Raw genomic sequence first — 13,199 nt, forward strand, 5'->3', positions numbered from 1 at the left:
TCATGTACAGAGAAACAAGATGTATTCCATTTGTTTACAATAAAAATGAATTTTAAAAAAGTATGTTACTTTATGTATTCATCTGTTGAAGGGCATCTAGGTTGGTTCCATATTTTAGCTATGGTGTACTGAGCTGCAGTAAATATTGATGTGTCTGTGTCACTGTAGTATGTTGATTTTAAGTCCTTTAGGTATAAACCAAGGAGTGAGATAACTGGGTCAAATGGTGGTTCCATTCCTCTTCATACTGCTTTTCCACCAGCAATGTATGAGTGTACCTTTTTCCCCACATCCTCGCCAACATTTATTGTTGCTTGTGTTCTTGATAATTGCCATTCTGATTGGAGTGAGATGAAATCTTAGGGTAGTTTTTATTTGCATTTCTCCAATTGCTAGAGATGTTGAACATTTTTTCATACATTTGTTTATCGATTGTATATCTTCTGTGAAATGTCTGCTCAGTTCCTTAGCCTATTTATTGAATGGATTATATTTTTTTGATGTTAAGTTTTTTGAGTTCTTTATATATCCTAGAGACTAATGCTTTATTTGAGGTGCTAGATGCCCTTCAACAGATGAATAGATAAAGAAAATGTTGTATACATTTGATGGAATATTAACTCAGTTTTAAAGAAGAATGAAATTCTGGCATTTGCTGGTAAATGGATGGAGTTAGAGAATATCATGCTAAGTGAAATAAGCCAAACCCCAAAAACCAAAGGCCAAATGTTTTCTCCAATATGCAGATGCTAATTCACAATAAGGGAGAAGGATAGGGAAGAATAGAGTTACTTTATATCAGGTAGAGGGGAGTGAAGGGAGGGGAAGGGGTATTGGGGTAGGAATGATATTAGAGGGAAACAGACATTATTACCTCATGTACATGTATGACTGCATGACCAATGTGATACTACAATATGTGTAATCAGAAAAATGAGAGATTATACTGCATCTATCAAAATGTGTAAATGCATTCTACTGTTATGTACAATAAATTGGAACAAATAAAAAAATTTTAAAAGATGTAAGATACTAGCTTCTGAATTCTCCTTCTGCGGTATGCTGATTGAAGCAGCACAGATGAACACCTTGACAAAACAGAGAGATCACAAGTCCATGTTCTTCATATTATAACCACTGTCATGGATCCTACTCTGATCTGGATGGGCTGCATGAATAGATCCTAAGATATAGTCCCACTTGAATCAGAATATCGTCATCATTTAGCAGCCCTTTGAATTCTAAATCTTGTAAGAATGAAAGATGGGAATAATATATAAATAATAAAAGGGTGGCTTGTGTCACTCTAGATGAGGTGAGTCATATTGGGATATTTCTCTTTTTAAAAGCTTCTATTATAATTATACACTGGATCTTGGAGATAAATTTGATCCTGATGAGAAATAGCAGCTTTTGACACCTGTGGGCATTGAGTGTGTCTATATGCATTTTCTTCTTAGATCAAGCATTTCAAAAATTGTTCCTAAAATCTGTCTCTGTCACTGTGACCACACTGTGTCAAAGCTCCCCAAACAGAAATGTCCTAGTTGTTCTGTTATAAATAATTCTGTCATCACCTCTCAAGGTTTTGGTTTGAGACCAAATACTCAACCCTGTAGTTGGGCTCACCACATACTTTCGAAAGGCCTACTTCAGCTTGATAAAGGTGACTTCTATGCTCCTCTCCAATGCTCCCCGTGGCTCTTAAAAAATTGTTTAAAATTTTTCATTTTGATGTAACTGCTAAAAGTCTGGAAAAATAGAATAAAGGATTTGCACATATCCTTCACCCAGATTCCCTAAATGTGGATATCTGTAATAATCATGGTACAATGACCCAAATCAAGAAATTAACATTGGTATTACTGTCTTATCTATAGACTTCATTTAATTTTCATTAATTGTCCATTAATGAGCACTTTCTCAGAATCCAGGATCTGATCCAGGATTGCATACTGTATTTAGTTTATGACTTTTTAATCTCCTTTAATCTGGATTGATTGCTTAGTCTTTATCTTTTGTGACCTTGACACTTTTGAGTAGTACTGTCCAATTCTTTGTGTAAAATGTCTCTCAATCTGAGTTTGTATTGTGTGTCCTCATGGTTAAACTCAGATTTTGCAATTTCTGGTGAGAATACAATGGCACAAGCTCAGTTAGCTTGTAAAAGGTACAGAATTTGCTTTGTTCCAGATACAGATCAGGGGGATGTCTTAAAATAACTGAATTCAGCTAGGTCTGGCTTAGTATATTTTTTTCCAGTTCATTTGCAGTTTGTCTGTTCACTATTCTTTTATTTCTTTTTCTTGCCTCTATTCCTTTCCAAGGAGACAAGACCACTTTCAATAAAGAAAACTGGCATAGAACACTGGGTTAAGGTGTCTCATTTCGACACTCAGCTAAGTCCAGGACAGGTGTTGATTGCTCAAGGCAGCAAGCAAGATGGTGGCTTTTCAGGCCAGAACCTGAAAGAGGGACAGTATGGCATGGTTAGGACCATAACCTTTAGCATAAGACAGATAGAGTTTAAGGTCTGTTACTGATGGACTAGAGGATTGTAGGCAAGTTACCTAACCTTTCAAGCCTCAGTTTCTTCATTTGCAAAATGGAGTTATTTTGTAGGTTAAAAGTAGGCAAAATATGTAAAGTACTTACCATAGTGTCTTAGAGAAAATACTTAGTATTAGCTAAAATATATAAAATATATATAAAATATGTAAATGTGATAATAATAATAATAATGCTCATACATCTCTCCAGTTAAATTCACCCACCCTGCTAAGGATGACCCTAGAGAGTTGGATTCTAATTCATGGTCTCTGGCAATTTTCCTGGAAATATATGATTAACTGTCTAGGTCCTGAAAGGACATCGACCTGTTTTTTCTGGCGTGCAGTAGGCCTGCATAGTGGTGTTTCTGTGCCCTGGGCTAGCTCCTTTGACAGTACTCTTGCTCACTATGGAAGCATTATCCTTTGTTAAATTTCTTTAAGTCTAGCAGTAGGGTGCACTGCTCCTTGCTTTAGTCAGAAGGCTTCCAGAAGCAGCTTCTCTCTTTCTGCTGGACACTGTGGGAAAGGGAGAAAATCTCTTCCTGAACTCAGTTCAGGTTCTCCAGTGGGGCCTTGTCCAATCTACTGGACAAAGACAGATTTACAAGAGAAAATAAGCAGATGTTTATTAACATGTGAACTGCACGTATACATGGGAGCACCCAGAAGGCTGGTTAGAACTTGGGTTTATGTACCATTTTAGGTTAAAGGAAAAGGGATTGGTTTTGGGTGGTGGAGGTGGCAAGTTATGGGAAGGTAACCAGGAAGAGCTGATACAGGTTGTCAAGAGTCCTCTTAATGAAAATTTCCTTAACAAATGTACATTTCCTTTGTGTGAGTGTGTGTGTGTGTGTGTGTGTGTGTGTGTATGTAGTTGGTAATGGACCTTTATTTTATTTATTAATATGCAGTGCTGAGAATTGAACCCAGTGCCTTGCACGTGCTAGGCAAGCGCTTAGTCACTGAGCCACAACCCCAGCCCATACATTTACTTAAGGAAAACTTTGCATTGCTTTAGACTTTTTTTTTGGTCTGCTAATTCTCAAATGGCCATTAACTCAAAATAATCCTCATGCCAAAGAGGCACATTTTGGAGTGGCATATCCAGTACCCTCAACTCCCAGGGTCTGGTCCACTCTCTAGACTTTTCTTCACCCTTGGAAGCTTTTCTGACTTGCTGGTCCAGAAGTCCTTGTCCTGCTTTCACTAGAGTAGCTTCCAGCCAGTTTAACTTGGGAGAGGGTTGAACATTCAAGTGACCATGAGACCAGACAGTGAGGTGTACTTATGACAGCAGAACAGGCCTGCACAGCACATACCGTACCTAAAGGGAAGCCCACTTCCCAGCTCCCGCCGATGGTTGCCAAGGAGGAGTGTGGCCCAGTGTTGCCAGAGCTTATGATATTTTAAGATGAACAGAAAGCTGAATTTTTAGTAACACTCTTAATTTTTAAATGACAGCAACAAATTAGATTAAAAAACAAAAATGCATTGTATGAGCCTTTGGCTTTGCTAGTTTAAAACATTCTGACTTAGAAATTCAAATTCATAGAACTTGGATGAAAGTTGAGACTTATCAACTTTAAATCCTTCATTTTACACATAGGGAAACTGAGAAAGAAGAAGAAATTACTCAGAGTTTATAGAATCAGCCAACAAAACATCAGGACTTGAACAGAGATCAATGCATGTATTGACATTAGACAAAAGTCTTTCAATCATCTATGCCTATTGCAGTTACTGGTGTTCAAAAATATTAGCAGCATGAATTATGCTATAAAGAATTAATGAATTTAGGGCCTGTCTGTCCCCTGATTTTTCACTGGAGAGAGATAAGAGTGAGTCGTCTTATGTTGTGGTTTACAGATAAGGTAGTGTAATTTATGCCTGATGGAAACCTTGTCTGCTGGTAGTCTCCTGTGGCTTGTGATCAGAGCAGTGATGTGTTGGGAAAACAGTTCAGGCAGCCATCAAAAAGGAGTACGGGGCTGTCCTCACTCAGTCCCCCGTTCACGCAGAATCCCCTCTGTTCTGTCTTTCCTTCGCTCTGATTCTGCTCCAGGGCCTCCTACTCCACCCCACTTAGAAACGCTCCTTCGCCCTTGCCTGCTCAGGTTTCTCTCCCAACCTTTTCCCCTTACTTAGTCTTCCCGACTGTTTTCTGTACATGACCCAATTACGTATTTCCTAGACTGTCCTGAAATTTGGGGCTTTCCCCTAGTTTCTCTAGATCTGTTCAATTCTCCCCATTCTCCAGATGGTTTAATCCAAGTCTGAAGAAGAGAACAAGCCAGATGAAGTTTTCTCAGAGGGTGGAGTGCGGGGCTGGGGGAAGATGAAGAACCTAAGAGGTTCAAGACCAAACTTGGTTTGCGGCAAGGGTCTCAGGGGTGGCATGGATAAGAGGGTGAGGCTGCAAACACGTGCACTTCAGCAGAGTGTTGCAGTTCCCCACTCCTCGCCTCTAGACACTTCAAGCCAGTCCCCTGCCCCCGCTCTCCTTGTAAGTGGGTGCACAGAGAGGGGACGCCTTTCTCTGTGTGCCGGGAAGATTGGTCCTAGGAAAAACATGCCCTTACACGCTTTTGAATTTCTGAAACAAATCCTCCCCCCAAAAATGTTAACGAAACATTTTGCTAAGCTTGCAAAAACAAAATGGGGAAGGCTGTCAGTGAAAAGGCGATAGATTTCAGTGAAGTCTCGTGTGGAAACTAGGGTGTCTGTGCATCCTAGAAACCTGCCACAGCATCTTACTCTGCAGGCATGTGTTGTGGTGATGGAAGTTCAGGAATGGGGTTTGCTTGCTTTTAAAAGTAAATGAGTCTTATTTATTTTGAAAGGATATGCTTATGGATTATTTTCACTTATTTTATTTATATCCCATACCATTTTGACATTTGTTTTCCTTCTCACCCTTTATTTTGTCTTTTTGTCTTATATTTATCTACTTACTTTTAATTGATTGTGGTAAGAACGATTTACAAGGGAATTACCCTCTTAACAGATTTGTTAAGTGCACACTACAGTATTGTTATCTATAGTTGTGTTCTTGCATGGCAGCTGTCTAGAACCTATTCTTCTTGCATAATGAAATCGCATACCCATCGAATAGCAACTCCCCATTTCTCCTCCTAGTGACCACCTTTCTACTCTTTGCTTACATAAGTTGGACATCTTTAGACGCCTTATAAAAGTGGAATCATACAATCCTTCTCTGACTGGCTTATTTCACTTAGCATCATGACCTCAAAGTTCATCCATGTTGTTGCATATGACAGAATTTCCTTCCTCTGAAAAGGCTGAATAGTATTCCATTTTGTTTACATACCACATTTTCACTATTCACTTATTTGTTGATGGACAGTTTGGTTGTTTCCGCCTCTTGGCTATTATGAATCATGTTTCAATGAACTGAGAGTGCAAATATTTCTGTAAGATCCTCTTCTCAATTATTTTGGATTGATATTAGAAGAATATTAGGATCATATGCTAGTTCAATTTTAAATTTTCTGAGGAATCACTATATTGTTTTCTAAAGTAGATATACTTTACATTCCCACCAACAGTGCATGAGGTTCATTTCTCCATATCCTCAGCAACACTCATCTTTTGCTTTTTGATAATGGTCATCTTAACAGGGGCAAGTGGATATCTCATCCTCATTGTGCACAGCACTGCGGTATTTAGGTTGGCAAAGGATGAATTATTGTTCACATTTTATTTCTCCACGGAGCTTAAATATAACCCCTGAGAAATATTCAGATTCAAAAGATGTGTGACCCTACTATGTGCATTAGATGTTGAGCTGAGGGTTAGAACTACAAATGTCAGCCCCATGTGGCTCCTGTTCCCTGCCCAGTTGAGAAGCCAGTCTTAAAGCAAATAACCACAAGTTCAGAAAAGTTCAAGAACACAGGCATGAACAAAGGGTCTGGATGGAGCATTTGGCTCTGTGAGTTTGGGAATGATGGAGCATTAAATCAGGCTAGGACAGGGAAGGTAGAATAAGAGCTCATATTTACTGAGTCCTTACCGAATATGAAGCTCAAGACTAACGCCCAGGCCCCAAAAGGCAGAACATGTCCCTCGGGTGTGAGAGATGGTTTAGGGTTCCAGTTGGCCCTGACAGCCTCCTAGGTGGATTGGATGCTCTCTGGCACTGCCTCTTTCATAGTCTGGTCTCTGGGGGTGAGCATCTTTGCTGAAGAGATGAAGGCCCTCATCTGCTTTTCCTCCACCGTTGGTCCCCAGCGCAGTCCAGAGCTCCCAGTTCAACCAGCCAAGGCTGTCTCCCAGTCTATTCCAACCCTCAGCTCCTTTACCATCACAGATTCAGCATTTTCTCCTTCCCTCCTTTATCTGCCCTTCCCTTTGGTTTCTTTGGTTCCTCCAGTGGCATCCTAAATGCCCTAGTAGGCTGCAGCTATGTCCCACTACCCAGGGCTCCCTTCCCTGTCCTCAGCCCCAGCTTCCTCGTCAGCCTCAGCACTGCCATTGCCAGCTTCCATCACTTCTCACTCCTATCCCAGCCCAGCCTTTACCCTTCTTGCAAGATACTCCAAGTCCACCAAGTACCCCCCACTCATCCCGGTTACCTTCCTGCCTGCCATTGTCCCCAAGGGCCTAGATGCCCAACTCTTGATGTCATTCTGCTGCCCTTAAGCACTGGGAGCTGTGACTCTTCCTACTATTCATGTGTTCTTTAAGTTTATTTTGTTTCTTTAAAAAATAATGATAAAGAAAAAATGACTGATTTAAAAAATTCTGAATAAATAAAATTTCAGGTGGTAAGAGGGAGCTTGCAACAATTGTTTCAGTGGCACCCCAGTGATGGACATTTAGGAAGCCCTGTGTCTTCTCATTCTGCCTACAGCAGCCCCATGCTGTTCAGGTACATACTGTTATTATCCTTGTGTGTGGTGGCCCCGTCTAGGTCTACGGTTTTGGGATGCATTCATAATGTCATGTGGCATAGTTTAGGAAACTGGCTGTAACAGAGTAAGCCTGGGTTTGCAAGAGAGAGGGCAATTGTTCCTCCTGTTCCCCTACCCAGTTTGGGTGCAACCTCTCCCCCGGGAGGTCAAGTTAAAGAGGACCCCCTCAAGCTGGCTTGTCATCTAGGCAACCCAGGTGGTCTTTGGAAACTGTGCTTACTGAGCCAGGATCCCCATGTTATGGATGCAGAAGCAGGCTAGAGAGAGTCAATGACCCACCCAAGACACACACCCATTCCAGGGCCTAAATTCAAAGCCAGTTCTATTTTATACTTTAAGAAAGAAGACTTTATGAGGCAATAGGAGAGGGAAGCCTTTGCTCTCTGTTCTCTGGACTTCACATTCCATCTCTGGGAGGTAAGGTGATGCTCTGTGGGGAGTCAGCCAATTCCACAGAATTCCGACTCATTTCCCCTTCAGTGCACTGGCTGCCTCCTGCCCTGGGCTATTTTGTCCTGTTGGAAACTGTAAGAGCCACTGCCAACCATCTCCTTTGCTGATCATAAAGATAACTTGGCAGGAACCTGATCAATCTTAACCCCCATGCCAGGAAATTATTCTCTGAATTAAAGATGACTTCTATATTTTACAGTTTAAAATGCTCTATAATCTCTGACAATGGTTCTCTACATAGAGGTATCTATAGAAATTTTGAGATCTCTTATATAAAGGTCAAATGAAAATAGGAGCTGTTTCCTTTAATTCTTACTATGCAATTTTAAAGAAACGCTTTAATATTCCATTCAATTCTTTCTTCCCTTTTTCCTCTTTCTCTCTGGCTGGTTCTAAAAAATCAGTGCAGCGCCATAAATATGCAGAATGTGGAAAGCTGACTTTTCCTATATCTAATAAAAACCTTGGGGAGTAATTGAAATAACTTGGCGTGGGTAGTCAGGTTACATGCTGCATAATATCAAAAGAAAATCCAGAGCAAGGAAAGCAACAGAAAATAGGAAGAGGGACTGGAGAATGAAACCAGGGCATCAAATAATGAGTAACTATGAGAATCTAAGAAAATAAAAAGAATCCTTTTAGAATTACATTCTTAGGAAATAAAAAAGTCAAGAAGCATCTTCAAAGAAGTAATACTAGACAAGGTGTGCATTTTTATACATTTCTAAAGGTTGCAAATTCAAAGAAAAGGAAAGAAATATCCCCTCCTCACTTGGCATCTATTCATTAGACGAAGTCTGGCAGAAGTCACAGGTGTCCATCACATTTTTGACATATTTTTCAAGATGAGACCGTCCTCCCATCTCCCTTTTCCCTTTCTGTCTCAGTTAGCAGAATTTTAAAGGAACGTAGTCAGGATGGCAGGTCACACAAGGAGAACCCTCCACTCTCAATTGTCCAGGGAACCTTTTGGAGCATCTTGCTCTGGTCTTTATGATTTTACAAAAGACTGCTGCATTCATTATGGGTAGGAAAGTGACGCTGACATGTCTGGGTCTTGGGAAGGAGAAATGCTTGTATGGAAGCCGTGCGGAGGGAAAACAACTTTCAGTCTGCATTTCTCACAGAATCTTCTGTCTCAGTGTTCTGCACTAACTAACCAGCTTGTAACCCTGAGAAAGTCTATTACTGTTTCCAGACTCAACTTCTTTCTAGGAGTTTAAAAAGGTTATTGCAACAAATAAATGAAAACTTTTGGGAACAGAAAAGTAGGGGAAAAGAAAGTAATCACCAATAATTTATTAAACATAATGATATTGGTGTATTTTCTATCAATCTTTATTCTTAGATACAGCTTTTTTGTTGTTGTTGTTGTTTTGGTTTTTTGAGACTGAACTCTGGGGCCTTTGACCACTGAGCCACATCCCCAGCCCTATTTTGTATTTTATTTAGAGACAAGGTCTCACTGAGTTGCTTAGTGCCTTGTTTTTGCTGAGGTTAGCTTTGAACTCGTGAACCTCCTGCCTTAACCTCCCAAGCCACTCGGATTACAGGTACGAGCCACTGTGCCCAGCTAGGATTTTTTTTTTTTTTTTTTTTTTAGTGTGGCAGAAATTGAACCCATAGTACCAGTTTTATATCCTGATGTTTATTTTGGCAAAATTTTATCCTTCTAAATAAAAAATAGACAATTAGTCAATGCTTCTAGAGCTGCATAATATTCCACACAGTTGAGCTTTTGCTTCTGTGTTTGTTAGTCTGCCTTGAAAGACAATGTTTGACAGCACTGGGAGCTGTTTGAGTTTCTTAATGGAAAAGAGAAAGTACTGCCGGGGTTTGAACCTATAATGATTCACAGCCAGGTTCAACGGTAACTGCCCACTAATAATTGGCTAGAGAGGTTAAGGTTGACTTCTTTCTCAGGAGCATCTCAGGTCATAGACTAGTGGTTGATTATCTTTGTCTGAGTTGAATTAGACAACTGGGATAGAAGACCCAGCCCTGTAACTTACTATCTCTGTGACCTGGCACAAGGTTCTCAGCCTATCTATGTCTCCATTTCCTCAGCAGCAACAGTGTGAATACCCTTCTGATTCCTCCTTTCTGAGAAATAAGCTTTAACACATTCGATAATTGGGTTGAGTTCTGCGATCAATGTGTACATTGCAATTTTTTCCTTCCTTTGTCCTCCCTCAACACTCCCCAGTGCTCTGACAATCAATGGTGTCTTAGTACTGAGGAAATATAATAATACTTGCCTGACAGTGTTTGCGATGTAAAGTATTAACTGAAATATACATAGAATGTTCTCAGCACTTGGTAGGGACTCAATAAATGGCAGCTACTATTTATTAGTTTTAAAAAATCTGTTATTCTTAGAATGGTAGAACATTTATTCTGAGGAGAATATTTATTTTAGGAAAGACATTAGTTGAAGGTAGTGTATTTAGTTAAAACTCATGCTGCTTGGAAAATTCCTCCACATCTTAAGTTAATTAGAGATGGCACAGGATGGCAAATAGGTTTAACTTCATGTGCCAAGTCTAATCTGTTGATGATGATTGTCAGACATGCCACGTCATGAGACCTGCTTCAGCAGACTCTGGGTGTAGCAGGCAGGAGTGCCAAGGTTGATTAGTAATGTGTTCCCCAGGCTCAGCAAGACGGAGTGGCAATGCACACACTGTTTGCCGTCTCTGTGTTCTGATGTCACAAAACATTACATGGCAATTCATTAGCATTAGCCGGGCTCTGGTTTTTTCCTCAAGACCCTGCAGCAATAGACCACCTCTAGGTCCAAGGTGGGAGGTGAAACCCACACGGGTAAAACTTAAAACTCCATCTCAGCAGACATACAGGGAACTTTGCACCAGAAAGTAGAGCTTTAGCCATGATCTTGACTTTGCCTCAGCCTTTGTTTTGCTAATGCTCATTTAGGTCTTGTCTGCTGAGCTTTGAATACCCTGCACCTTGGCCTTTCTGGAACATTGCTGTTGAATTGACTGAACTGCCCCTGAGTCTTCCCCTTGACTGCATCTTGGGCTTGTCCTCCTTGGCTGTAGATGGCTGGCTGTAAGCCCAGGGAACTTTGCTCAGAAAGGGGGATGGTGTTGGAATGGAAACTGTTCATTTTATCTTTATCTAATTCTCAGCTTTTGTAGCACCTACAAAGTAAAACCAATGATTATGGTGCTTTGTTGAAGGCTCACGTGGAAAGCCACATACCATTTCTTGAAATATTCTGGTAGTCCCTGTGGTTGCAGTGGTTTCTTCTCCGTAAACGAAGATAAATAGATTTTTCTTCAATTCTGAAACAAATAGATGTATTTATATATTTAATGTCAGACATTTAACGGTGAAATTCAAAGAAACATTATTTTTTGGCACTGAGGATTGAAGTCAGGGGCACTCAACCACTGAGTCACATCCCCAGCCCTATTTTGTATTTTATTTAGAGACAGGGTCTCCCTGAGTTGCTTAGCTCCTTGCTTTTGCTGAGGCTGGCTTTGAATTTGTGATCCTCTTGCCTCAGCCTCCTGAGCTGCTGGGATTTACCGTCATACGCCACTGCGCGGGGCAAAGAGACTTATTTTTGACATGATTTGTAAAAATATGGTGAAAAGGAACTCAGAAGATCAAAATATCACTAACATGTTTTTTTCTAAACTATGAATGTCTTATTGGGAGTTATGAGAAGCAATTCAATGAAATGAGTGCCATCAATATGGTAAGAATATTGCTGAAGATATCAAATTTCTTTTGTATGAACCTTTGGAATCACCTCTTTCTAATCTTTGTACTAACAGCTGCAATATTCTTTTTGAGGAATTATTCATCTTTATAAATTCTTTTGTTTTGAACCTGACCATATTTTCTTTTTCCCTCTGGTTGCTCTGAAGCGGTGGCGGACTCTTGTGTTCTGCTCCGTTCTCCCCTTTGTTCATTGTAACAGAGGTTTAAGCAAGACCTGTGTCTGCTCAGAATGATGACTGCATTCCTCAGCTTCCCTTGCAGCTAGGAGCAGCCATATCACCAAATTCTGGATGATGCAAGGGAATTAGAAATATCCAATGGCAATTTCTGGAACATTTCTTAGAAAACAATTGAACATACATTGCTGGTGGGGTTGCAAATTAGTGCAGCCACTCTGGAAAGCAGTATGGAGATTCCTCAGAAAGCTTAGAATGGAACCACCATTTGACCCAGCTATCCCACTCCTTGGCCTATACCCAAAGGACTTAAAATCAGCATACTACAGAGATACAGCCACATCAATGTTCATAGCTGCTCAATTCACTATAGCCAGATTGTGGAACCAACCTAGATGCCCTTCAGTTGATGAATGGATAAAGAAACTGTGGCATATATATACAATGGAATATTACTCCACCATGAAGAATGATAAAATTATGGCATTTGCAGGCAAATGGATGAAATTGGAGAATATCATGCTAAGTGAGATAAGCCAATCTCAAAAATCCAAAAGAGGAATGATCTCACTGATAAGCGATGAGGACATATAAGGGGGGTTTGAGGGGTTAGCGTTAGGGTTAGGGTTAGGTTTAGGATTAGGGATAAGGAGGGTGGTAAGAATGGAGGAAGGAAGGACTGTATAGAGGGAAAAGAGGGGTGGGATGGTTGGGGGAAAGGGAAAAAAATAACAGAATGAATCAAACAGTATTGCCCTATGTAAATTTATGAGTTTTAATTAAAATAAATAAATAATAATAAAAAAAAGAAAACAATTGGAAAGTAACTCTTGCTCTTTCTTTGACTTGTTTCTGATTTCCTGGAAGGCTATACTTTTCTTGGATTATGGGGAAAAGTCCATGTTGGAAAAGCAGAGGGGTCAGTTGAAAGGAGCCTGGATCCCTGGAGAGTGGGTAGAGTTGAGCCCCTATATCAGTTTCAGACTGCATATCTCTATACTTTTCTGTGTAAGAAAAATAAATTCATGTACTACTTTATTTATGCCACCCATATGCTAACTCTGTTTTACTTATAGTTGAATCTAATATTAATGAACACAGGGCTAGAGACAAATTTGACAAGAGTATCTGGATATAATTATACATATTTTAAGCAATTTTCTTGGCTTCCCTTTGCCTCATCTTTGATTTTCTAATTTCTTTTGCCAAGCTTTTAATTTAATTTAAATGTAATTTAATGTTATGTTGTCTATATTTTTATAGATTTCCTAATATTCTTTTTGAAACAAGATCAAGTATAAACTAATGAATAATAATTCAACTTATAAATA

At 39.9% G+C, this 13,199-nt stretch overlaps 1 protein-coding gene across 2 annotated transcripts in view; it reads right to left on the minus strand.

Moving 5' to 3' along the window:
- The window catches only part of AOAH (acyloxyacyl hydrolase), a 225,359-nt gene that overhangs the window by 53,134 nt on the left and 159,026 nt on the right, over positions 1 to 13,199 (minus strand). For both annotated transcript variants that reach the window (XM_079151170.1, XM_079151171.1), the window contains exon 13: positions 11,165 to 11,247. In XM_079151170.1, the coding sequence (XP_079007296.1) occupies positions 11,165 to 11,247 (83 nt within the window). The remainder of the gene's footprint in view (positions 1 to 11,164; positions 11,248 to 13,199) is intronic.

Source organism: Sciurus vulgaris (assembly GCF_902686455.1).
Source record: "Sciurus vulgaris genome assembly, chromosome: 8".
Classification (NCBI taxonomy): domain Eukaryota; kingdom Metazoa; phylum Chordata; class Mammalia; order Rodentia; family Sciuridae; genus Sciurus; species Sciurus vulgaris.